The sequence below is a fragment of the Microtus pennsylvanicus genome, chromosome 8, assembly GCF_037038515.1.
Source record: "Microtus pennsylvanicus isolate mMicPen1 chromosome 8, mMicPen1.hap1, whole genome shotgun sequence".
Lineage (NCBI taxonomy): Eukaryota > Metazoa > Chordata > Mammalia > Rodentia > Cricetidae > Microtus > Microtus pennsylvanicus.
Window position 1 is genome coordinate 73,177,479 of NC_134586.1, and position 26,198 is coordinate 73,203,676.

Sequence of the window (26,198 nt, forward strand, 5' to 3'; positions counted from 1 at the left end):
GGGACACACCGTGTCCACAGTCAGGGAGCGGAAGGAAGACCAGGAGCGCTGCTGTGCGACCGGCTTTGTCTTTCTTACTCAGTCCAGGACACCAGCCCAAGGGACGGTGCCACCAATACTTAGGGAGGGCCTTCCCACCTCGGTTAACTAACCGAGATAATCCCTCACCTACTTGCCCAGAGGTTTTTCTCTGGTGACAGTCAAGAATGACTATCAACTCCTGTCGCCTGTGCTCACACAGCGCTTCTGATTAAATGCAGTGGGTACGAGAAAAGATGGAAGTAGGAAGGGACTTGTTAGGGAGAGGTGGCTAAGGTGCGGTATCGAGGGGATGCATCAAAGTGCATTGTGTGTATGTGTGCGTGTGCGTGTGTGAGTAAGTGTGTGTGCGTGCAAGAAAGAGAGAGAGAGAGAGAGAGAGAGAGAGAGAGAGAGAGAGAGAGAGAAATGTTAAATAAAAACTCCTAAAAATTAACCGTGAAGGAAAAAGGGGGAAACCCAGTATTAGGATGAGGTGTTTTAATTTTAATTGAGCATGTTAATTGGGTGAATCAAAGGGGACTTTTGATTGCTGGATTTTGGTAGTCAGCCCCAGGAAGAGGAAGTGGCCAAATAAGGGAATAGACCTTGGTCGTTAGCTTTAGGAATGTCATCTAATGGTTTTTAGCAAGACTGATGGCACTGGGGAGAAGGGCAAGACCTGCCAGAGCCATGCTCGAGTGGGCTTGTGTCCCTTCAATTTTAAATTTACAGAAAACGTGCTGCAAAAAGATTGCTAGAAAGAGCCGCCGTATATCATTCATTCCACTTCCCCAATAATCTTCTAAGGGGATTATGCACACAGAATGATTAACTAGTGCGTACCTGTGCAGCCTCTGTTCCGGGCACACCTTCTGCTGTCGGTCTTTGCGCTTGAATCATTGCATCTTGTCATGTCTCCTGATCTCTTCCAGCCTGTTTGTCTTTTACAGCCCTGACATATTAAAGAGCCCATGGTCAGTTATTCTTCGGAATATCCCTCAATTTAGGTTTTGTCTCGGTTGTTTTTGTTTTTTTTTTCAAAATTAGATTGGAGGTATTCATTTGAGGCAGAATGGCACTGCGTATGTTATGTGCTTTTCTGGGTGCCTGGTACTAAGGAGCACACACTTCTGTGGTGTTCCTTTGGTTAAGATGGGGTCCTCTGGTTTATGTCCATTTAGATAAAGCTTCCATTTTCCTCTTACAATTAATAACCATCTTAGCCTGGTGATGGTGGTGCATGCCTTTAATCCCAGCAATCAGGAAGCAGAGGCAGGTGGATCTCTGTGAGTTTGGGGCCAGCCTGGTCTACAAGAGCTAGTTCTAGGACAGGTTTCAAAGCTACAGAGAAACCTGGTCTCGTAAAACCAAATAAATAACCATCTTACAGAAAATACTTTGAAATTACGCAAATATCCTGTTTACCCTCAAATTTTTACTCATCCACTTTAAAGAAAGATTTGTTTTTAAAATGATGAATGTGTGTATATATAACGTGTGTGTGCACGTGTGTGTGTACCTGCAGAGCTAGAGGCATCAGATCCCCTGGAACTACAGTTAAGGTGGTTGTGAGCCATCTGAAGTCTGCTAACCTTCAGCCATCCCCTTCTGCCTCCCAAACCATTATTGCACACACCCCTGACTAGCTGTTACTACACACCCCTGACTAGTCGTTACTGCACACACCCCTGACTAGTCGTTACTGCACACACCCCTGACTAGTCGTTACTGCACACACCCCTGACTAGTCGTTACTGCACGCACCCCTGACTAGTCGTTACTACACACCCCTGACTAGTCGTTACTGCACGCACCCCTGACTAGTCGTTACTGCACGCACCCCTGACTAGTCGTTACTACACACCCCTGACTAGTCGTTACTGCACGCACCCCTGACTAGTCGTTACTACACACCCCTGACTAGCTGTTACTGCACGCACCCCTGACTAGTCGTTACTGCACGCACCCCTGACTAGTCGTTACTGCACACACCCCTGACTAGTCGTTACTGCACGCACCCCTGACTAGTCGTTACTACACGCACCCCTGACTAGTCGTTACTGCACGCACCCCTGACTAGTCGTTACTGCACACACCCCTGACTAGTCGTTACTGCACACACCCCTGACTAGCCGTTACTGCACACCCCTGACTAGCTGTTACTGCACACCCCTGACTAGCCGTTATTGCACACACCCCTGACTAGCCATTACTACACCCCTGACTAGGCGTTACTACACACCCCTGACTAGCCATTACTGCACACACCCCTGACTAGCTGTTACTGCACATTCCTGACTAGCCGTTACTGCACATACCCCAGACTAGCCATTACTACACCCCTGACTAGGCGTTACTACACACCCCTGACTAGCCATTACTGCACACACCCCTGACTAGCTGTTACTGCACATTCCTGACTAGCCGTTACTGCACATACCCCAGACTAGCCATTACTACACCCCTGACTAGGCGTTACTACACACCCCTGACTAGCCATTACTGCACACACCCCTGACTGGCTGTTACTGCACACCCCTGACTAGCTGTTACTGCACACCCCTGACTAGTCGTTACTGCACACCCCTGACTAACTGTTACTGCACACCCCTGACTAGCTGTTACTGCACACCCCTGACTAACTGTTACTGCACACCCCTGACTAACTGTTACTGCACACCCCTGACTAGCTGTTACTACACACCCCTGACTAGGCGTTACTGCACACCCCTGACTAGCTGTTACTGCACACCCCTGACTAGCTGTTACTGCACACCCATGACTAGCTGTTACTACACACCCCTGACTAGTCGTTACTGCACACCCCTGACTAGCTGTTACTACACACCCCTGACTAGCTGTTACTGCACACCCCTGACTAGTCGTTACTGCACACCCCTGACTAGCTGTTACTACACACCCCTGACTAGCTGTTACTGCACACCCATGACTAGCTGTTACTGCACACCCCTGACTAGCTGTTACTGCACACCCCTGACTAGCCTTTACTACACACACCCCTGACTAGCAATTCCAGTGTTTCCCTGTGAAACCTGCACTGAGGAGGGGGGATTCTGCTGAGGTTGAGGCCGGTGGGGACCACATAGTAAGACCCTGTCTTAGAACACAACAAATAACATTGTGAAGTTTGACCCCAGCTCTGGGAACCTCCAAAACATGGAGTTTTCCAGATGCAGTCTACGAGACGTGGCCAACCAGAAGCCATGTCTGCTTACTCCTAAAAACCATGGCTGAGGGCTATTGAGATAGCAGATAAAGGCCCTTGCTGCCAAGCCCAGTGATACAGCACAGATAATAAAAACCCAGAGACAGATATTGGGTTCAACCTGAAGAGCAACGCAGCCACACCCCTAGAGAGCTCTTTCCTCTGTGAAATCTTCAGACTGAAAGAGAGTGAGTTTCTGTCTCCTCCCACTTTATATTCCTTTCTAGTGCTGGGATTAAAGGTGGGCACCACCACCGCCTGGCCTCTATGGCTGACTAGTGTGGCTGCTGGGATTGAAGGTGTGTGCCATCACTGCCTGGCCTCTATGGCTGACTAGTGTGGCTGCTGGGATTGAAGGTGTGTGTCATCACTGCCTGGCCTCTATGGCTGACTAGTGTGGCTGCTGGGATTGAAGGTGTGTGCCATCACTGCCTGGCCTATAGGGCTGACTAGTGTGGCTGCTGGGATTGAAGGTGTGTGCCATCACTGCCTGGCCTCTATGGCTGACTAGTGTGGCTGCTGGGATTGAAGGTGTGTGTCATCACTGCCTGGCCTCTATGGCTGACTAGTGTGGCTGCTGGGATTGAAGGTGTGTGCCATCACTGCCTGGCCTATAGGGCTGACTAGTGTGGCTGCTCTGTGCTCTGACCTTCAGGCAGCTTTATCTATTAAGATTAAGTGATGCACCACTATACAGTGGCTTGACTTCGATCCCCAGGAATCACAGTCAAAAGGAAACTGACTCCTGCAAACTGCCCTCTGACCTTCACAAGTGCCATACAGACATGTGCCCATACATGCATGTACACAAATAAATACATGCATATAATTAAGAAAAGCTGTTATGGGCTAGAGCGATGGCTCAGTGATTAAGAGCAATGGCTACCAGAGGACCCAGTTGATTTCCAGCACCCAAATGGCACCTTGCAACTCTCTGTAGCTCCAGACCCGGGAGAGTAGCCCCTTCTTTTGACCTACCAGGCATACCTGGTACACAGACACACATACAGGCAACATACCCATACATGTAAAGTTAGAAATATTTTCTAAAGGAAAGAACTTAAGAGAGAATTTAAGTTTCAGGTGCCCATTGTGCCCCTGATAAAAGAGAATCGACTCAAGCAGGGCAGTAGTGGCAGTGGTGGCGCACACCTTTAATCCCAGCACTAGGGAGGCAGAGACAGGCAGATCTCTGAGTTCAAGGCCAGCCTGGTCTATAGAGTGAGTTCTGGGACAGTCAGGGCAACACAGAGAAACCTGACTCAAGAAAAAGAGGATTGACTCAAACCTCCAGACGCTGAGAGACCCCAGCCTCCACGCATTCCAGGGCTATTAACACTTTAACCTGAAAAGTAGCTCAATCCCGAGGGAAGTGGGCCACATCAGTCTCCTCTGAGGAGGCACCGCGCCCCAATGCTGATGTGGTTGCTAGCTTTCCGGGATCAGCATTGTGTTCTGTCCTTGCGTGTCCCCTCTCCAGCAAAGGAGTCTGGAGTTCTGAGAGTCTGAGAGGTACAGTGCCCATGCCCAGAGCAGGCACTCAGAAGTGGGAGGGCTGGGCCTAGAGTCCACACTTGCCAGTGGCCCACACAGGGATCCCCAGCCAGCACCTCACTCCAGAACCACACCCCAGAATCTTAAAGAGTTTGGCCAACTGAACCTCAAAAGATGCTTGGATCAGCCTGCTTTGGTATTCGAAATGATTTAAACCCACCAGGCATGGAGGCAAATGAAAATACCAAAAAAAAAAAAAAAGAATGGCCAAGAGGAACACAAGTTCGAGGCCATCCTGGTTTACCTAGCAAGCTCCAGCCCAGCCAGGGCTTATAATGAGACCCTGTGTCAAAACACAAAGGAGATGGGATAGAGTTGAGTTGGCCGAAGTCTTGCTCAGCATTCACAAGGCCTGCGTTTGATCCCCAGCCCCACACAGATTGGGTGTGGTGGCACGTGACTGTGACCCCAGTATTTGGCAGGTGGAGAAAGAAGTTCCAGAGTAAGAGTTGGGAAGATGGCTCAGCAGTTAGAGCACTGACTGCTTCTCCAGAGGACCTGACAGCTCACAACTGCCTGCATTCCAGTCCCAAGGATCCAACACCCTCTTCTAGGCTCCTCAGGCACTAGGTGCACACATGGTACACAGACATACATGCAGACAAAACACTCATATCATGCATATTAAATAAATTATTAAAAAGTTCAAGGTCGGTTTTGGCTACAGAGAGTTTAAGTCAAGCATGAGATCTGTGATACCAGGTCTTTAAAAAAAAATGAAAAAAGAGGGAGTTGGATACAGAGCTAGTTTAGACCTGCCTCATATGGAACCCTAGATTGCAGGCCTGAGGTCACAGTTAAGTATTTTGGCACGTAAGGTGGGAAGCAGTAACGGCAGGCGGCCGCTCCTGCCAGCCACCCGAGGCTGAGGAGATGCACCAGGCCAGAGCTGACTGACCACTGACCTTTGACCCTCCATTCCAGCAATTCCCTTTCTGTTTGATGTCGGTGAACATCACCCGCATTGCCATCCAGGCCCTGAGGGAAGAGTGTCTCTCCAGGTGAGTCCCTGGGATCAGAGTGACGGGCAGAGCCTGGTCCAGCCCCATCCGTGCTCCGTCTCCACAGATAATCCCCCTGCACCAGCCACCTCGCCTCCCTAACCTGACCCGGATGCCCCGCTGCTCGGGGAAACAGTGGGGTGAGGTGACCAGACAGGCTGGGAAGGTGGCACTGGTGTGTCGGGTTCACTGTGGCAGAGCAGGTCACCTCCTTCGTCCCGCAGGGAATGTAACCGGCGGCAGAAGGTCATCCCAGTGGTGAACAGCTTCTACGCAGCCACCTTCCTTCACCTGGCACGCGTGTGGAGGGTCCAGCAGAGGACTATCTCAGACTCAGGCTTTGTCCTCAGAGGTGGGCACCTTCTGTGGAACTGCATTTCCGCTCCTCCTCTCCCTTCCCCTCCCATCCCTCAGCCCGGGGGTCGCTCTTTCCCCTTTCTCTGCCACCCTTTCTTCCAAACACATCCGTTCCCTTGCTTGTTATTTGCATGTCGAAGAAGCAGGGGCTCCCTGTAAGGCCGTGGCTGAGCTGGAACTTGCAGTGTAGACCAGAATGACCTTGAATGTCTGGCAGCCCGTCTGCCTCTGCCTCTGCCTCTGCCTCCTGACTACAAAGATTCCAGGCGTGCACGACAGGCTCTGGCCTTACGTGCCTGATAGTTGTTATTTCTATTTTTGAGATAGTGTCTCACACTGTAGCCAGGCTACAACCCTGCCTCTGTTCCCCTGCTCTAGGATTGCAGCCTTGAGCATGGGGGGCTCCTGACGATCATGTCAAACAGCAAAACCCCCCACATCTTCTGAACCGAAACTTGACTGCTCAATAGGCATAGTGCGGGCAGATCTCTGAGTTCAAGGCCAGCCTGGTCTACGCGTGAGTGTGGGCAGATTTCTGTGAGTTCAAGGCCAGCCTGGGCTACCCATGAGTGCGGGCAGATCTCTGTGAGTTTCAGGCAAGCCAGGGCTATATATTAAGACCCTGCCTCAAGAAACAACAAAACAGGACTGGCAAGATGGTTCTGTGGTTCAGATGGCCTACTGCTCTTGCTTCCCAGCACCCAAGGTGGGCAGCTCACGTTTGCCTGTAACTCCAGCTGCAGGGAGCTACTGTTCCCCTGACCTCTGCGCTCCCACACTCATGGGCACGTGCCCACAGGCAAACCTCTATGCATGCTTTAAAGAATAGTAAGTCTTGAAAGTGTACAACCAATCAGAGCCTGGGCTGGGAATGTGGTGCCGTTGCTAAAGCTCCTGCCTGGCATGCAGGAGCCCCGGGCCTAATCCCCACCCAGTCCTTCACAAACCATGTGTGATGGCACAAGCCACTTAGTAGAGACCGGAGGACAAGCAGCTCAGGGTCTACAGGAGACCTGTCTCAAACAGAACAGAACCGTGAGACCTGGGGCTGGAGAGACGACTCAGCAATTAAGATCACTGGCTGCTCTTCCAGAGGACTGACCTCTAACCCAGCACCCACATGGTAGCTCACAGCCATCTATAGCTGCAGTGCCAGGGGCCCTCTGACCTCTGTAGGCATTAGGCACATGTGCTACATAGACATGCATTGAAGCAAAACCTCGTACATATACAATAAAAAAGTTTTAAACTAAAGGATGTGAAAGCTGAGGTCTAGCAGTTGGAGTGCTTCTACGGAGTTGAGGTCTGTGTCACAGGGAGAAGCCATCCCTGGGCCCTGTCTGGTTTGGCCATCTTAGTTGACTGCTTTACTCTTGTCTCTAAAGGACAGGGGTTGGTTGTGTTCACAGAGCCATTGGACTCGAGACCTTGTGCTCCCCAGATCCCCCTAAGTTTCCCCATCTCCTCTGTTCCAGACTTGGAAGTATTGGCCAAGAAGAGCCCCAAACGGCTGCTCAAGACGCTGGACGTTTACCTAGCCCGGGTGTCAAAGGGACAGGCCTCCTTGTTGGCGGCACAGAAGTGCTCTGGATCCCGAGGGCCTCACTCCAGGGACCTCACCTTCACAGGTGTCTGTGATGTGCAGTCTCACTTATCCGAGAGCGCGGGGTTGATCTGACCCACCCCGGAGACCAGGGTTGATCTGACCCACCCCGGAGACCAGGGTTGATCTGACCCACCCCGGAGACCAGACCACGGTTGATCTGACCCACCCCAGAAACCAGACCAGGGTTGACCTGACCCATCCCGGAACCAGGGTTGATCTAACCCACCCTGGAGACCAGACCACGGTTGATCTGACCCATCCCAGAAACCAGACCAGGGTTGACCTGACCCATCCCGGAACCAGGGTTGATCTGACCCACCCCGGAGACCAGACCAGGGTTGACCTGACCCACCCCAGAAACCAGGGTTGACCTGACCCACCCCAGAGACCAGGGTTGACCTGACCCACCCCAGAGACCAGGGTTGACCTGACCCACCCCAGAAACCAGGGTTGACCTGACCCACCCCAGAAACCAGGGTTGATCTGACCCACCCCGGAGACCAGGGTTGACCTGACCCATCCCGGAGACCAGGGTTGATCTGACCCACCCCAGAGACCAGGGTTGATCTGACCCACCCCAGAGACCAGGGTTGACCTGACCCACCCCAGAGACCAGGGTTGACCTGACCCATCCCGGAGACCAGGGTTGACCTGACCCACCCCAGAGACCATTCCCAGAGAGGCTGCCTGGGTCGCTGGAGCTTTCACACCTGAAGAACCGTGTCTGGGCCCAAACCCTTCCTGCCTCCCTGCAGGTGACATTAGGATGCTCCCGCGTGTGGGTGGTGAAGCTTAAGTTGCTTCACCAACATAGCTCATTCGGCAGCTAGAATTAACCTCTTAACCTCCTTGCCACCTTTGAAGCAAGGGGTCGTCTGTTGTTCCCAGCTGGGCCCCTGTTCACAGGGTTGGGCCCCCGATATCTCAGGGGGCATGAACAGGCCGTGAAGTAGGACAGCCGCGTCTGAACGGCCTACACATCCAGTCTACCCCTTCACACCGAGAGAGAGTCCCAGCAAGTGGCTGCTAGGATTCTGACTCCCCAGAAGCCGCGTCTTGAGGTTGGAAATTGGAAAGGCAGAGGCAACAATGTCTTCAGCCAGTTGGGAGCAGCACAACACAGGAAAAAGCGACTGATTGATGCAGGCCCCTCCCTTCAGTCACCCCGATTTCCAGGACACTTTCTCCCCCTCCCCCTGCCCACCATTGTTTGTGATTTAGAAATGGGCACAGGCCGGGGATCCTGTGGAGACCGCGCACCAGGTTAACAATGGCTATCTGGCCTGGCAGAGAGGCAATGGGAACTCGCTCGCCCACCCGCAGTTTTAGAATAAAGGAACTGTTGTAGTATCTAGTGTTTTCTCCCAAGACAGTTCTTTCAGGACCTTGCTGTGCCCCATTGTTTAGGGACCAGATTGAGCCAGGCAGGTTAGCACCTAGGGTGCCGTGAGGTTGCAGACTCCTCAGGCCCCAGGATGGAGAGGCTTCCTGCACCCTGACTGCCTGCCATCTGAGTTCCCCTGGCTGCAACTGCAGGCCTGGAGACATCCTTTATTATTGTGCGTATGATACGGGGTGTGGGGCACACACTTGATGTGTGGGGATCAGAAGACAGCTTGTGATGTTGGTTCTCTCCTTCAACCTTTCTGGAGATTAAAACCAGGTCGACCAGCTTTTGTGGCAAGCTCCTTACCCGCTAAGCCAAGTTGCCCACCCAGGCCAGGAGGCCTCTTGCCTACTCTAGCTAGTGAGCATGGTGGCTCTTGTTAGGGTTGACTGGTGTGGTATCCACCTAGGCTTCGCCTGCTTTTGCTCTGGGGCCTGGCTATTGCTCCCTCACCCCAGCCTCCCACCTAACCACCCATGAGCCTCAGGCCCCTGCGCTCCTCTGGCTTCCGGCCACTCCGGAGATGGCACCCACAGAGGCCTCCCTCCCAGTGTGCCCATGAAAAAGCCCTGCAGTTGGCCCTCTGCATATTAACAGGGTCTCAGGTCGAAGGCTTTGTTACCATGTCTCTCCCTGTAGCTCCCATCTTCAGCAGCCAGCAGAGAGGTCAGCAAGGCCCGAGTCAGTTTGGGTGCTTGCTTGGCTACTGTCCCTTTCCCTCGCTCCGCAGCGTTGGTTGGAAGCACAGGGTCCCAGGGCCGCAGGGACACTAGGAGGGCCAGCTGGAAGGGAGCCAGCTCCCCAGCAGGGGCCCTTCGTCCTGACCAGGGTCAAGATAACTCAGCAGTCTGTTCTGGTGGGTGGGTTGGGGGTGGAGGCCTCTGAAGGCTGAAGAGTGTTTTTCTTGGGGGTAGGAAGGACCACCTTCCACGGGAGAATCCCTGGGTACATCCTCCCCGGCATGTGCCCCGGTGTGGTCAGTCGAGAGCTAGGAAGTCTCAGGGAGACCGAGGGCCAGGAAGTCTCAGGGAGACTGAGGGTGGGTCCGCAGACGAGCTCTCTGGCACAGCATTAGGAAGATGAATTTGATTAGACTTTCTGACTGTGTGGGACAGAAGAATCCAGTGCCACAGCGCAGAGCCAGCAGAGCCGCAATAACACTTGGGACACAGGAGGGAGGTGCAGGGCAGCTGCTGCTGGGCCTCAGCCTCTGGCCCAGGCTCACCCAGACACCTCTCCTGCCATTGTGACAACTCCCTCACCCTCTCTAGCTTGTTTCTTTTGAGTTGCTGTGTCACATAGCCAAGACTGACCTTGATCTCACTGTGTGTCAAAGGCTAAAGACATGATCCACCTCCCTCTACCTCCTAGGTATGTCAGGGTTACAGACACGTACCACCATACCTGGCTCACTCACTCTCTGCCCTCTTTGCTCTTCCATACTGTCATTAACAAGAAACAGAACTAGGGCTGTGGCCAGGGAAACAAGGGCCTCTCCACTAGGCTGGTACTTTTCATACACACACTCTACAGGCAAGCAAGGATCAGAAATAGGGCTTCTATGCTACAGACCTGTGCTTTTCACAAACACACACCACACACACACACACACACACACACACACACACCATACACATCACAGGCAAGCAAGGATCAGAAATAGGGCTTCTCCATTATAGACTGGTGCCTCTCTCTCTCTCTCTCTCTCTCTCTCTCTCTCTCTCTCTCTCACACACACACACACACACACACACACACACACACACACACACACACCAGCCCTGAGCTGATGAACCAAACACAAAACCCAGTGGAGTAAGGACAGTTGGCCCGCTCAAGGACTCTGACACATTCCGTTGCTGGGTTCATGTAATCATTTAAAAGTGCCTCATGGGTGCTTATTGGGGCATCTGAGGAAATACTGGCTTGAATAGAAATCTATCCCCAGCCACAGCCACAGCCTTCTCCCAGGCGGGAATGTGAGACTTGAACTAAACCCTGGCCCGAAAGCGACGCCGAGGCCTAGCACTGTGCCACCTCCCTATCAGGTTCTGGGCACGGTGGGGATTGAACGCAGAGCCAGAGCTGGGCTCCTGGAAGCGGCGGGATTATCTATCACCTATGTTCTACTCGGACCCCAGAATGGGGACGAGCCCAAGTGAATAGGCAGAAAAATCAGCCCAGGGCGAGCACACAGGAGAGAGCTGTGGGAAATGGGAACTGAAGGTGTGTCCTTTATTGAGCATCCGGGCACCTCGGTGCTGACTCAGCAGCGGGGGAGGGGGCCAGGCAGATGGTGGGAGACTGCAGAGCAGGCTGGGGACTCCTACCCTCACTTCCAGTCCTTGAAGAATTGCTTGAAGATGGGACTCTCTCGGCCCTGAGGTAGAATCTCCACCTGCAGTGGGAGAAAGGCTTGGCTCACAGGCTGCCCGCCTATACTTCTGAGGAGGGAGACAAGGGCTGCCATGAACAAGGGAACGCGCAGCAATACCTTGCCAGCTGTGTCTCCTGAGAGAATGTTCCTTTGTGGTTAAATCTTCTTGTCATGGCCCTAGAGTGAGGCTGTCTTGCTACATCAGAGACGGGCGAGGGCATTTTCCCACGCGTACCATCAACCAGAGGGCCCACATCTTCAAGTGGTGCACAATCACTAATGCCACTCGTGCCGTGGTTTTCGATGGCCCACACACACATACACCCTTTTGTGGGTTTTATAGAGGCGATGGGGGGAACCACTCTAAAGGGATATCTGGTCCATCGTGATTTAGGAGGAAAAAGGACCATTTGCCTCAGGAATATACCACCCACCTCCCAAATAGTCATAAAATTGTCTTCAATAGCCACAAAGCAGAACCCAATGTGGTACAATGATCTCTTTGGAATGCTCCTTAGTGTGATTTGCTAAATAAACTGCTCAAACCCTCTGTCTCTTGGCTAAATTCTTTCATTCAAGAAAACGGGAGCCCTGTAAGACCAGGCGAGAGGCCACAAGCAGTGTAAGCCAGTCCCGAGAAGACAAAGATGAGAATCAAGCTCATAGGACACAGGCTGAGAGAACACTGCTTCATGGATTGGGGTACCCAGTTTGGTAGATTCCGCCAATCAAACGTCAGCTGTACCAGAATTTCTGTATCAGAATTTCTGACCAGGGAATGGTGACCTGTGATCTTGGCACTTGAGAGGCTGAGGCAGGAGAATTGTTGTGAGTTCAGGCTAGCTGGGGATGCATATTCTAAGCTACTCTGGGCAACAGAGGGAACTGTCTCGAAGGGGGTCAAGGGGGCTGAGGATGTAGCTCCATTGGTAGAGCGCCTGCCTGCCACACACCAAGCCCTGGGTTCAGTTCCCAGCACCACATAAGCCAGGTGGGACCCACACTAGAGACCAGAAGATGAGAAGTTCAAGGTCATCCTTGGCTACTTAGAGAGTTTGAGGCCAGCCTGGTCTGCGTGTGACCCTTACGGAGAGAGGCGGGATGAGAATAACTTGTGTAGCCTCCGTGCTGGGACTAAGAGAAAAGGAACACTACTGGCTGGGGAGACCCAGCCCCAGTGACTGCCCTACCCTTCCACCTCCCAGTATTCTCTCTGAAAATATGTTTTGGGTTTTGTTTTTTGTTTTGTTTTTTTTTAAAGGCTGAAGGACTGAAAGGCCTTTCCACCTAACTGGTCTGAGGCAGGCAAGTCTGCTCCCAACTCCTGAGGTGTCCAGGTCTTGTTCTGGCTGGGGTAGGGAGCCACAGGAGGGGACCAGGAGGAGGAGGTGGAGACATGGGTTTGTCCTCACCTGAGTGTTTGGGGAGTATCTCATCCGAGAGATGAAGCCATCAGCCACTTGGAGGGCTGCCTGCCGCTCCTTCTCGTTAGCTTTTCGCCCTAGAACATAGGAACGAGATGTCAAAAGAAGCAGAAGGTGAGGTGTGGCAATCATCATTGGGGTGCAAAGTGTGATTCAAGCTGAAGGCATTTGACAAGGAAACAGCCAGGCAGTGGCTGACTCTCTGACCACTGTCAAAATCTTGTGAACCACGAAGTTCTTCCCCTGTAAGTGACTCACTGCTGTGGCATCCGTGGGCACTTGTCCCCCTGCTCCCCAGCTTCCTGTCCTACTGGGCCCTTTTCTGTAAGGATTCCTTTCTCGGGGACCACAGACACTCACATGGGCCTCTGGAATCTTAGCACTGGCTTCATGGGGTTTGGTTCCTCTGCAGGAAGGAAGAGGCCACCCCAGGGCAAGGGACATAGCTCAGTCGGTAGAATATTTGCCCAGCATGCCCTGGGTTCCAGCCACAGCACCAGAGAAAATTCCAGCACTCAGGAGATGGAGGCAAGAGAATCAGGGGTTCTTTGGCTGCATAACAAGTCAGAGGCCAGCCTGGGCTACACGAGACCTTGTCTCAAAAAGGAAGGGAAAGGGCTGGAGAGATGACTCGGTGGTTAAGAGCACTTGCTGCTTTTGCAAAGGACTAGAGTTCAGTTCCCAGCACCCACATTGGGAGCTCAAAACTGCTTTTAACAGCAGCTAAAGGGATCTGATGGCCCCCTCTGGCCTCCTTGGGCACCCCCACAGGCTTGTACATACACAGAAAGTGTTGAGGACCTGACTTTGCAAACTCCGTTTTGTTTTTGTTTATTTTTACTTTATGTGCATTTGTGTCTTGCCATGGGTGTCAGGTCCCTTGGAATTGGAATTACAGACAGTTGTGAGCTGCCATGTGGGTACTGGGAATTGAACCCAGGTCCTCTGGAAGAGCAATCAGTGCTCTTAACCACTGAGCTGTCTCTCCAGGCCCACAAACTCTGTTTTAAAAAGGGGGCTTTAACTTAAGCCATATAATGAGTGGGGGCCCAATCTCAGCTCCAGAGATGCGCTGGGATAGCAAAATTTGAAGGGACATCCTGAAAATAGCAGATTAAGGAGCTAGGGAGCGAGGCCATAAAATTTAACGAGGTCCAGAAGCTCCTAGGAGGCGTCCCGTCCTTGAAGAAAGATACCTTGTCAGTAACTAATGGCTCTTTGTTAGGTTTTTGTGCCCAAAACCTGACCAATGGTTACAGAAACTATCTTATCCTATGATCCTCTTACCCAATCCCAAGACTACAGGACATGAACTCCCCTAATTGTGGCATTTCCCCTTTAAAATTTCTACACACACACACACACACACACACACACACACACACACACACACACACACCAGCTCCCTGCCACACTTTCTGCAGCCACCATGCTGGGTGCTGGAAAGGTATTGGTCCAAACTTGACCCTCATGTAGCTGGGCGGTGGTGGCGCACGCCTTTAATCCCTCCCACTGGGGGAGGCAGAGGCAGGCAGATCTCTGTGAGTTCAAGGCCAGCCTGATCTACAAGAGCTAGTTCCAGGACAGGAACCAAAAGCTACAGAGAAACCCTGTCTCAAAAAATTCAAAAAAATAAATAAAAACCCTCATGTAATTTGCATCAGAAATCCAGCTCTGTGAATTCATTTGGGGACCAGAAACTTGGGCATAACAAAAGAAAGAAAAGAAGAAAGGAAGGAAGGAAGGAAGGAAGGAAGGAAGGAAGGAAGGAAGGAAGGAAGGAAGGAAGGAGGGAGGGAGGGAAGGAGGGAGTCTCCTGGGATCATGCTTTCTTTACATTTTCCATGGTCAAAGCAAGCAGCCAGGCTCAGGCACACAGCAGCCTTTCTCTCTCTCCAGTAAATACAATCTCTTGGAAAAGCACAGCCTCCAAGTTTACCACACACTGTGTAAAGTGCTACCAAGCCCAACTAAAATTTACCTCAGTTACAGTTAACTCAAAACCTCAGAGCCCTGAAGACCTGGAAACTGCAGAGAGAGTTCTCAAAGTCTCCCCTGGAGCCTCGCAGACATACCCTGGGAACACTGTCTCCCCTGGAGCCCCCCCCCCCCAAAACCCTAGGAACACTGTCTCCCCTGGAGCCCCACAGACATACCCTGGAAGTGTGTTAAACACACACACACATGCTCAGGCTCCAGCCTAGACCTGGTGAATCTGAATCTCTGGGACTGACCCAGAAATGTATTCAACAGGTCCTTGGAGTTTTGAGGCCCACTGAGGTTTTAAAATGGCTGAGTTTGCTGGGTTCAAGGAAGCTGCAGGGCCCTCAGGCTGAGGTGGCTGAGCCTGCTGCAGGGCCCTCAAGCTGAGGTGGCTGAGCCTGCTGCAGTGCCCTCAGGCTCGTACAGAGGAGTCACACATACCCTTCCAGATGTAGATTTTGCCACAGAGTCCGTTATCCAGAACAAAGCAGTCATCAGGAATCAGCAGTTCAGAGGCAAAGGGGCTGGAGTCAGCCACCTTGGTGAGATTCATCTGTCCAGTGGCGTCAGAGACCTGGGGAGAAAATACAGTTCCCAGTGTCACACACACACGCACTCACCTTGAATGAAGGAATGGGTTACCCAGGCCCTCCCCAGTTGCTTTTCCCAACAGTTCTGAGCAACAGGCAGGAAAAAGCCTCCCAAAGGCAAGCTCCAGACAGCCCCTCTCTTGTCTGTCAACTGCAGTTCAAAGGCTACGACTCCCTTAGGGAAAGAGGTGACTTCCACATTACAAGTAACTGCACAGGGTTCAAGTGAAGGCAAACTCTGCCTTAGCTTCCAACCTCCACCAACGAGCTGGAAGTGTGTATCTCCTCAGAGGGCTGCCATCTGCCTACTCCCACCCATCCCTCCTCCGACCCCTACAAACCTACCTGGTTCCTGGCCCAGCCTTCCCACACCCTCCTCCTCCCTTCAGCTCCATGCCTCTGCCACCGGCAGATGACTGGTTGGTCCCCAGCAGGCCTGACGTGCCCACCTTATACAGGGCCGCAGCCTGGGCGTTAGTCTTATCAGCTGTGAGGTCTTCCTCAGGGTTGCCCTCCTTCAGAGCAGGCTTGGCGCCCAGAACCTGCAGAACCAGACAAGATTACTGGGGCTTCTACACCCAAATTCTTCAAGTCACCACATCCAGGGCCACCTGTGTCCTGCACTAAAGTGGAGGGCAAAGTGATGGATTCAGCCTGCCCAAGGCTGTACCCACTCAGAGGAACCCTTGTCACCGCCACACAACAGTACCCCATGCGCGACCTCAGGGCCGAGCAGGGCTCCGGATGGCCCCAGCCACCCTCTCTCAGCAGCCTTCATCATCCCAGCTTACCATTGTCTCTCCCATCTGCCCACCCCACTGTTCCCAACCTGAATCATCTCGGCTGGCTCTTCTCCATCGGTGATAATTTCCACGTGGGCCTTGCCCTGCCGCTCGCTGTCCCTGATGGCCAGGGCCAGGTCCCTTGCCTTGTTACGTTCCAGGATGTTGGACTTTGCACCACACCAGGCGAAGATGTTCTGCAGAGAAGCCAGACAGGCCCATCACAGCCAGTAGCCTTTGTCCTGCCCCTACTGAAAAGCTGTCCTCACAGGAGGTGCAAGCAAGAAGGCCGTGCCAGTGTGGGGCATAGTAATGGCAGTGCATGCCTTTGATCCCAGTACTCACGAGGCAGAGGCTGAGGCAGGCAGATGTCTGTGTATTTGAGATCAGGTCTACATAGTGAGTTCCAGGACAACCTGGACTACACTGAGACGCTAGCTCAAAAACAAACAAAAGCCAAGAAGTCAGGGACATTCTCCAGAGGCCTCTGAGAAAGGGAAGGACAATGCCTGTAAGAGTGCCTCCTGCACTGGAGAGAGAGATGTCTCAGTGGTCAAGAGTATCCACTGCAGGGCTGGAGAGATGGCTCAGTGGTTAAGAACACTGCCTGCTCTTCCAAAGGTCCTGAGTTTGATTCCCAGCAACCACATGGTAGCTCACAGCCATCTGTAATGATATCTGGTGCCCTCTTCTGGCCGCAGGCATACATGCAGACAGAATACTGAGAATACTGTACACATAATAAATAAATAAATCTTAAAAAAAAAAAAAAGAGTATCCACTGGTCTTGCCAGGGAACTGCTTTCTGAGCATCCACGATGGGGAGCTGACAACTGCCTTTAACTCCAACTCCAGCGCCCCCTCCTGGCCTCTGCTGGTATCTGCCATACATACATACACAGACAAATTTTTTAAAAACGTAATCAAATTACAAAAAAAAAAATCCAAAAAACATGTTTTAAGAAAGTTTGAAGCTTTCTGTTGAGCCGCATTTATAAACTTTGGGCTGCATGCAGCCAATGGCCGCGGGTTGGACACGCCTGGAACCGAACGGGAGGAAGCACATGAGATATGTATACAGGTTCGAGATCGCTAAATCTATGAGACTGGACGTCTGTGGATGGTGGTGTCTGCGTGGCACTGGGAAATAATCCCTATGGGTCTCAGGGCTGGCTGGCTGGCTGAGGATGTCTTCTCCCAGATGTTCACCACAACACGGGTTCTTACTGCTCCCCCGGCCTCCCAGACTGTCTTAAAGCACAGTGCCCGCACATGCTCAGTCTCGGCCACCTACCCACGGTGCCGGCACATGCTCAGTCTCGGCCACCTACCCACGGTGCCGGCACATGCTCAGTCTCGGCCACCTACCCACGGTGCCGGCACATGCTCAGTCTCGGCCACCTACCCACGGTGCCCGCACATGCTCAGTCTCGGCCACCTACCCACCTGGCCCAGGTCCAGGATGAAGCAGTCCCCGGTGTTAAAGCTGTCCCAGCTCAGCGCCCTCTCGGTGGCACGGATGTTTTTCTTCCCCTTAACTTGGTAGAGCTTCTTGATGGCTGCTGGGGTGGCCCCCGAGTTTGTCTTGTGAAATGCGGACTCCACACCACCTTCCTGCAACCCAGAAAACCGGCCTGAGCGGCCTCACAGGCACCCAGTGCCTTCTACACTGCATCGCAGTAGAAACCAATCCCCAAGGGTGCCCAGGCCTTCCAAAGGATAAGACAGCCAGAAAGAGGAGCTGACTCAGAGAAAAGTCACGGGAACGAGGGCCTGGAGGTGGGTCTCACCTGGTACTTGAGGCCACGCGGGAAGTAGCTCATGAAGAGGTCCGACTCATTCCCTTGAACCTCACGGTGCTGCACAGGCCGCTCCCCAAGGAGGGTGTTAAGGTGCACGGCCAGCACAGCACAGGCCCCCTGCTCGTCCCGGGATGACTGCTGGCCTAGGATGAAGGTGACAGGTGACAGGCAAGGTCCGCGAGACCCCCTGCAACCCCCGTCCCTGCCTCTGCCGAATTCCAACGCCTTTACCTATCCACAGGTGCAGATGGGAGACCTCTTCGGGGCCATTGTGAAGCACTAGGTAGGAGTCCCCAGAGAAGAAGATGCCATGGTTCTCTCGCGCTAGGGGCACGGGCTTCAGCTTCTCCACCCGCCATATGTGTAGGCCTGGGTCCTGGACGGAGGCTGGGAATGGGGAGCCACTGTAGGAAGAGATGGTTGCTAGCGGGCTCAAGCAGAGATGCTTGGGCAGGTCTGGAGACGGAAGTCTGGGTATCGTGGGAGCAGAGACATGGGGCGCACTGCCTACCTCTGCGGGATGGGTGTGTACATGCTGCTCCAGACCTGAGGAGAGAAACCATGGTTACCACGAGGGGCCTAACAGACCTCCCTCGATGGTCTCGGGGAGCCTTCCAGGTGGCCAAGTAGCCTCCCTTAGGTTTTTTTGAGGCAGTGTCTTATGTAACCTGGGTGGTCCTCACAGCTGTCAGGAGCTGAGGATGACCTGGGCTGAGGTGATGCTCAACAGCTAACACGCTTGCATGGCACGTGTGAGGACCAGAGTTGGAATCCTCAGAATCCACATACGTGTTGGGTGAACTGCCCACTTGTAATTCCAGCTTCAGAGGACAGAGACAGGGCATCCCCAAAGCAAACTGAAGAACAAAACTAGCCCCGTCGGCAAGCTCTGGTTTGGTTAAGAGAATGAATACGATGAAGAGTCCTGACATCAACTTTGGGCCTCCACGCGCATACACACACACATGCTATTAGACCTATACACGTGTCCACACATGCAGACATGCACAGACATGTGCAAGAGGAGGGGGGGAGAGGAAAAGGCCGATTATGACAGCATGTGCGACCATAACCCCAGCAATGGGAAGGGGAAGGCAGAAAGTCCAGATGCTCAAGGACATTCAGGTTCCAGGTTAGCCTGGGCTACATAAAACTCTGTCTTAAAACAACAGAAAATGACTGGTATGACCGTGTACACCTGTGGAACTGACATTCCAGAAACAGAAGCAGGAGAATCAGAAGTTCAAGGCCATTCTTGGCTACCTAGTGAATTCTGAGCCAACCTGGGCTATAAAACACCCCATCGAACAAGAAAAAGGAAGAAAGGAAGGAAAATAGACAAGGTGCCTGTGACACAGCTCGGTGGGTAAGGGTACACTTGACACAGCTTGATAGGTAAAAGTGCCCATGCATGATACAGCTCAGCAGGTAAAGGTGCCCGTGTCACAGCTTGGCAGGTAAAGGTGCCCGTGTCACAGCTCGGCGGGTAAAGGTGCCCGTGACACAGCTCGGCGGGTAAAGGTGCCCGTGTCACAGCTCAGTGGATAAAGGTGCCCGTGTCACAGCTCGGCGGGTAAAGGTGCCCGTGACACAGCTCGGCGGGTAAAGGTGCCCGTGTCACAGCTCAGTGGATAAAGGTGCCCGTGTCACAGCTCGGCGGGTAAAGGTGCCCGTGTCACAGCTCGGCGGGTAAAGGTGCCCGTGACACAGCTCGGTGCTTGCTGCACACGTCTGATGAACTGACCAAGTAAAGGTGAAAGGAGAACACATACTCCCTGAGGCTGCCCTCAACCTCCACATTTATGCCATACATACGTACATGCAGACACACCCATACCAACAAAAATGTTATTTTTTAATCTAATATCTAAAAAAATCTTAACTATTAAACAACAGATAAAGAAGTGGAGATGCAGCTTAATTGGTAGAGAGCTTGCCTAGCACGCATGAAGTCCTGGGTTCAAGCCCAGCACTGCAGAAACTGGACCTGATGGCTCATGCCTGTAATCTCAGCATTTGGGAGGTGGAGACAAGAGTTCAAGATCACCCTCAAAGATTTTGAGGGCAGCTTGGGATCTATGGAACCCTGAAAAAAGAGCGAGAACTCGGCAAGGTGGAGCAGCCTGGAAGCCTGTAATCCCAGCACTCAGAAGCAGAGGCTGGTAGAGGTCCGAAAATTCAAGGCCAGCCTGGTCTACACAGTGGGTTCCAGGCCAGCCAGAGAGAGGAAGAGAGAAAGAGCAGAATTTTTATTCTCTAAATCTACTAAAAACAAACCTTTCATGGGATTTTCTCCCTCCTAGCCAACGCTCTCCCAAAAGCTGCACTCATTCTGGGCATCAGCTATCCCTTGTATGTGCCCAGCATCTTCCAGTTCCAGCATGATGAATGCCATCTTTGTTTTGGGAGTCGGTAGAGAAAATATTTCTTGGGCAAAAGGAATTGTAGTATAGGGAGAATGCAAAAGGCAAGCTGTTGTTGTCATTGTTTTTAATTTCAGAAACATATAGTCATAACAACTTCATCCCCCCCCCCCCTTTTCTTTGTTCCCAAAGGTAGCTGGCTCCTTTTTTGACCTCCACGTATGGACAATGGTATGTGCGCACACGTGCTCAACCTCCACGTACGGACACTAAATAAGTAAACAGATGTGAAGAAAGGACTGGTTTTCCCTTCCACCACGGGAGTTCTGGGGGTCAAACTCAGATGGTTAGTCCCAGCAGCCAGTGCTCCCTTACCACTGAGCCATGGCTCAGAGCTAAGGCGTTTTTGTTTGCTTGTTTGTTTATTGTAAGGCTTTTAAAGGAAGAAAGAGACTGTGTGTCTCCAGCACTTAATTCAGTGAGTTACCGGGAGAGGTGCCCTGAGGGACACGGAGGGTGAGAGTAGGAAGCAGACCCTGCAGACTGGAGCTGCAGGAGCACAGAGGCCACTCTGTGGTCAGGGTGGCTGGGTCAGCAGGGATTGCTGAGTCTGCACAGGAAGCAGAGCAGAAGGCGGAGCTAGGGTGAAAGACTTGAAATGCCCGCGGGGAATTACCACTTTCCTTCTCGGTATCAACCTCTCAAACAGAGGATCATGCCTTTCAGCGTGACCCCCACAAACGCCATGGGCTGTGTGCACACCCCCTGCTATGGGCAGCCTAGCCTGTGAGTCAGTTAGGAACTGATGAGGCTGCCCCGAACCCAAGCTCAGGAATGAGAGACTGAGCCTGTAACCTCAGTGCTTTCAGTTCCGTGTTACCAAAATGAGAAACTGGGCCGTGACTCAGAGTCAAGTGCCCTCCATTCCAAGTTACTGTGGGGTTCTGATGAGGGGATTCGGCTATCTGCTCCTTCACGGCCCTCGTTAGTGCTCATTACAGCGCCTCCTCAGGACTGATGGTCCGCTGGCAAGGTGCTGGCTGACAAGTCTAATGCCTTTAGTTCCATCCCCAAGACCCATAGGACAGAGGAAAGAACCAGCTCCTGGAGTTGCCCTCTGACCTCTGCATGCATGTTATGAAACATGCACACGTACATACACAAAAATAAATAATAAAATTAAAAATAAAATAACCAACCACCTTACAGAAGTGCAAAGACTCTGGCTAAACTCCACCACTCCATCTAAACCTTCTAGACCTTTCTCCATACTTCCTCGCAAAATCCAGTTGCTGCCAAAGATCCCTGAAACATGCGTTAGGCTGCAAATCCCCATAATCCATATCCCATCATCCTTTATGCAGATCTGGTTCTTCGACCTGCACCACCCCCACAAGATGTCTGCTCATCCTGGCTATCTTCAACAAGAAACCTGCCAGGTTAGTTTGACAGAACCTCCCCCCCCCCCCAGGCACTTTCTTTTAGTAATTTTCCACACCCTGACTCTTCCCTAGCTCCTGGACTGTGAAAGCCTTGTTGGCTCACACTACTTGGGTGTTGAGACTAGTCTTTCTCCCACACTGCAAGGACCTGGTGCTCAGTCCCTATACTTATTGTGGCGGTCCTGTTATAACCTTCCTTACGGTATCAAGTATCAGGGTTTTTCCTTTTCTTTTTTCTTTTCTTCTTTTGGGATAGGGTCTCTTATAGCCTGAGCTAGTCTTGCGTTCACTAGGTAGCCACGGGAGACTTTGGACTTCTGATCCTCCGGCCTTCACCTCCACAGTGCTGGATGAGCGGGCTGGATTTACGCAGATGGAATTCACGTCTGCGTGCATGCGGGGTGGAACTCCACCAGCAGCTACATCCCCAGCCCCTGAGTGTATCAGCAGGCCCGGGACACTCTCCTCAGGCTGGAAGTGTTTTCCATAGGTGTTCAAAGTGATCCTCATAGTACATGAGGTACGAAAACAGGCTCTGGAACTCGAAGGAGAGGAAGGCTTTTAAAACTGATAGCCAGGTGTGGTGGCGCATGCCTTTAATCCCAGCAGAGGCAGAAGCAGGAGCCTCTGTGAGTTTGAGGCCAGCCTGGACACAGAGTGAGTTCCAGGACAGCCAGCACTGTTACACAGAGAAACCCTGTCTTGATAAACAAACAAACAACAAAACCAGCCGGGCGATGGTGGCACACACCTTTAATCCCAGCACTCGGGAGGCAGAGGCAGGTGGATCTCTGTGAGTTCGAGACCAGCCTGGTCTACAGAGCTAGTTCCAGGACAGGCTCCAAAGCCACAGAGAAACCCTGTCTCAAAAAAAACCAAAAAACAACAACAACAACAAAAAAAAAACAACAAAACCAACAACCTCCTGACAAAGCTAGGCAGGCCGGCACAAGCCTAGAATCCCAATTTGTTGATAAACAGGCAGATGTATTAGCAGTTTAAGACCAGCCTGGGCTGCAGAGTGTGTTCAAGGCCTGCCTGTGTGACATAATGAGGCCAATCTCAAGATAAAAGGTAAAAAGAGAACCGGGAATGTAGTTCTGTAGTACCGTGCTCACCTAGCATGAAGAGACTCCAAGGGTGGGGAAGTGGGGTACATGGCTGGGTAGCAGTGAGAGAAGCCCTAGATCCTGACTGCCCCCCCCCCGCATCAGCTCCTGATCCTGCCTGCATCCAGGCTTTTCTGAGGAAGGGGCTTCCCTGGCCAACAGCCTTCCATTCTTGTCTCCTGCTTTCAGCCCTTCGCCTCCTCGGTGAGGTGCGAAGTGCGTTTGTCACAGCCCTCCATGCCTGTGGGCGCACACACGTCAGCCCCAGCTGTCTGAGGGATGCTCCCGTACCATAGCTCCTGTGGGAGTTTCCCCAGCCCACTCAGCAGGGACACTCCCGACACCCTATCCCTCAAGCATTCAGTCCCTGCACTTCCGTGCATCCCAGATCTGTGCGGGGGGGGGGGGGGGGGCTCAGCACTGGGCCGGCTGCAGGAGGGGAAGACAGAGATGAAGAACAGTCTGCCTTGTGGCCTAGCCAGCGGGCTCAGGGAAGTGGGGGAGCCACCACATCCAGTGAAACCACAGACCTGCTTCCTCCACACAAGACAGTCACGTAATCACAGACCAGCACTAGGAGCCTTAGGGCTTAGTCCTCAGAGCACACTACAGACACCTCTTCCAGAGCACACTTCTTCGTCCTCTTCTTGAATGCTTCTGGTGATGGGGAACTCACTGCTTCACAGGCACCACCCCCCTTAGGAGTTTATTATTAGAGGGGGTGTGTACAGGCCTGGGGAAGAGAGAGAGAGAGAGAGAGAGAGAGAGAGAGAGAGAGAGAGAGAGAGAGAGAGAGAGAGAAAGATGGCACCAAGCAGTCTCTTTTATATATCTTCCTTTGGGAGTGGCAGGAGTGCTGGCACCAAACCCAAGGTCAAGGGGCACAGCTAAAAGCTAAAAAGCATTCTACCACTGAGCTACGTCATAGCTGGTCACCTCTGTTGAAGACTTGTTTCCCCCACTGGGCCATAGTGGGGCGTGAGTTTTAGGGACTGGCTCTCTCCCTGAGACTATAAAGCACCTTTGGAGCAGGAGGAAGAGTTTGCCCGTCTACCTTTGCGCACATCTGATTGCGTCCAAACAATGTGTTCAATTGCCTTGATTTGCTGAGCCTCAGTTATCGGAGTAGATGAAACCAAAGAGATAGCCTAGGATCTCAGCGCTGGGGGCACTGCTGGGAGCAGCCTTAAGGCAGAAAGGCAGGGGTGAAGAGACCCATCAGACTGTCCTGATTGTGGGGGAGGTGGCCAATCTTGGCCCTTCGAATAACCTGATGGACACCCTGGGGTCACTCCCACCTTCAACAACGTGCTTGACCCCATCAATGACCTAACTGTGCACCAGTGACCCAGTACTGAGGAAAACCTGGGCTATTTTTGCCCTCCTCAGACTCCGATTCTCAACAGGATGGTTTGTTTGGGTGGAAGCGTCATCCCAGCCCCTGGCATCCACATACCCAAAGAGTCTGGAATGTTCAGGTGGAAGTTCCATCCCAAGCCCCCTCCCCTGGGAGTTGCCTCAGTCTAGACTCCACCTCCAAGAAAGCCCGCCAAACAATGACCCCTCCCCAGAGATGCTCAAGACCACTCCCCCCACCGGGTATTTAAACTGCCCCCCAGAGAATAAACACGTGGTTTTCTGGTCTTCCTTCCTGCCTCCTCGGTGAGGGGCTGGAGAGCCACCCCACCCAGTAGTGTTAGTATCCATTAAACCTGGGCTTTTTCTAATTCGATTTGATTTGGTCTGATTTGAATTATTATGTAGGCGGAAAGGCTTATTAGGACGCAAAACTTTTCCCACTTTCCCTCACGGTCCCTCTTACACCGTTACTGTGACCTGAAATAGCACCAGCCCTGGGGAGGGAGGGGACTGTCCACACAGGAAAGCAGGGACCTTCTGGACTGTGACCCATGCTCCTTAGAAGTGGGGACAGCCGTGGCTCTGGACACCCAGAACACTGCTCTTTCCCCACACCAAGCAGAACCCACTCTCCCGAATCTACCTTCTTCTCTGTCCACACCATTCCCCGCATGGCCCGCTGCTGGGGGCTGGCTGGATGCCCCTCAAGTAGCTGGACCTACCTTGCCTCTTCCCAAGCCCCTTCAGTCCAGCTGTCTACACCTAGGCCAGTGCTCTCTTGGGGACAGCCACTGCCAGATCAGAGCTCACCCCCTGACTGACGACGGCCTTTGGGGATCTCTCAGAAGGTCTGATGCCACCTCCTACAGACCAGGATGAACCCAGACCCCCTAGCACCTCCCTGCAGCTGGAATACATCCACCACCACCCAGCCTCTCTGCAGCTGCAGAACTGCAGTCCGACAATGGCCTCAGCCTGATTTATGCCTAGGGGCATCACTCCTGACTTCCCAGACCCTAGCAGCCAGCCCTCCCCTAACCAGTCCTCCCTGTCCACCCAAGAGGGTCCAGCTAGCCCATCTCCAGGAGCCCATTCCACTTTACCTCTCCACAGGCCTTTTCTTCTCAGACTCTTCTCAGCCTGCTCCACCCTCGCTTCTCACTTCCCTCTTCTCCTCCGAGTTGTCCCACCCACCTGCCCCACCCAAGGGAAGGCTCAGGGCTCTGAGGTCCAAGGACTCAGGGAAGCAAACTCTGAGACTCAGCTGGCCCGCTGACAGAAAGCTGTTTCTCAGACGTGGCCACTGGAAGGCTAGAGCCCACCGGTCTCCTCACAGCGGCCTCGGGCAGGGCAGCTTCTGAACAACCTCAAGTCAGACAAGCAAGGAAGGCCCCATTCCACTCACCAGCCTGGACAGGCACTTCTGCACAGACGAAGCGCACTCCCCTGCTGTGGCTGGTTAGTCACATTTCCTGGGTTGGGTCACTGGCTCTGCACTAACTTTTCCTCCTCCCCATGACTAGTTTGTCTCATTACCACGAGTACATGTGTTTTTTCTTTTCTTTCTTTTTGGGTGGGGGTAGGGGGGAGGCAGGGGTTTCGAGACAGGGTTTCTCTGTGTAGCTTTGGAGTCTGTCCTGGAACTCACTCTGTAGACCAGGCTGGCCTCGGACTCACAGAGATCCGCCTGCCTCTGCCTGCCAAGTGCTGTGCCACCTTTTTTTTTCTTTTTTAAAGCAAAGTTCCAAGACAGTGAGTGTTTGCGGCCCTGACACATTCTGGTTGGTTTGGGGGTGTGTCTATTTTCATTTGGGT

At 52.6% G+C, this 26,198-nt stretch overlaps 2 protein-coding genes across 8 annotated transcripts in view; one reads left to right on the plus strand and one right to left on the minus strand.

The window, feature by feature from the left end:
- Positions 1 to 12,079, plus strand: part of Elmod3 (ELMO domain containing 3) — a 46,536-nt gene extending 34,457 nt beyond the window's left edge. For 3 of the 6 annotated variants that reach the window (XM_075983816.1, XM_075983817.1, XM_075983818.1), the window contains 3 exons: positions 5,726 to 5,802; positions 6,027 to 6,154; positions 7,635 to 9,119. In XM_075983816.1, coding sequence (XP_075839931.1) covers positions 5,726 to 5,802; positions 6,027 to 6,154; positions 7,635 to 7,837 — 408 coding nt within the window. In that variant the 3' untranslated portion in view covers positions 7,838 to 9,119. Of the gene's footprint in view, positions 1 to 5,725; positions 5,803 to 6,026; positions 6,155 to 7,634 lie in introns of all 6 variants that reach the window. The other 3 variants (XR_012911634.1, XR_012911635.1, XM_075983820.1) reach the window with 2 other exon arrangements.
- Positions 11,371 to 25,839, minus strand: Capg (capping actin protein, gelsolin like). Of its 2 annotated transcripts, none has more exons than XM_075983821.1 (10): positions 25,789 to 25,839; positions 18,622 to 18,656; positions 18,342 to 18,514; positions 18,099 to 18,253; positions 17,755 to 17,922; positions 16,356 to 16,505; positions 15,976 to 16,068; positions 15,378 to 15,510; positions 12,942 to 13,030; positions 11,371 to 11,550 (listed from the first exon to the last, which is right to left on the minus strand). In XM_075983821.1, exons 2-10 carry the CDS (start codon positions 18,642 to 18,644, stop codon positions 11,485 to 11,487), a joined length of 1,050 nt encoding a protein of 349 aa, XP_075839936.1. In that variant the 5' UTR covers positions 18,645 to 18,656; positions 25,789 to 25,839; the 3' UTR covers positions 11,371 to 11,484. The 2 variants fall into 2 exon arrangements, with proteins under 2 accessions (XP_075839936.1, XP_075839937.1); XM_075983822.1 differs by lacking the exon at positions 25,789 to 25,839 and adding an exon at positions 25,487 to 25,596.
- Between the last annotated feature and the right edge of the window lie 359 nt (positions 25,840 to 26,198).

What these genes read in the sequence shown, in the direction of transcription:
- Capg (XM_075983821.1), bottom strand. Translation starts at nt 18,644, where the DNA reads ATGTACACACCCATCCCGCAGAG. An exon ending in CGCGTGGCCTCAAGTACCAG is followed by an intron (nt 17,923 to 18,098) that starts GTGAGACCCACC and finishes TCTGGGTTGCAG; the next exon opens with GAAGGTGGTGTGGAGTCCGC. An exon ending in AGGCTGCGGCCCTGTATAAG is followed by an intron (nt 15,511 to 15,975) that starts GTGGGCACGTCA and finishes TTTTCTCCCCAG; the next exon opens with GTCTCTGACGCCACTGGACA.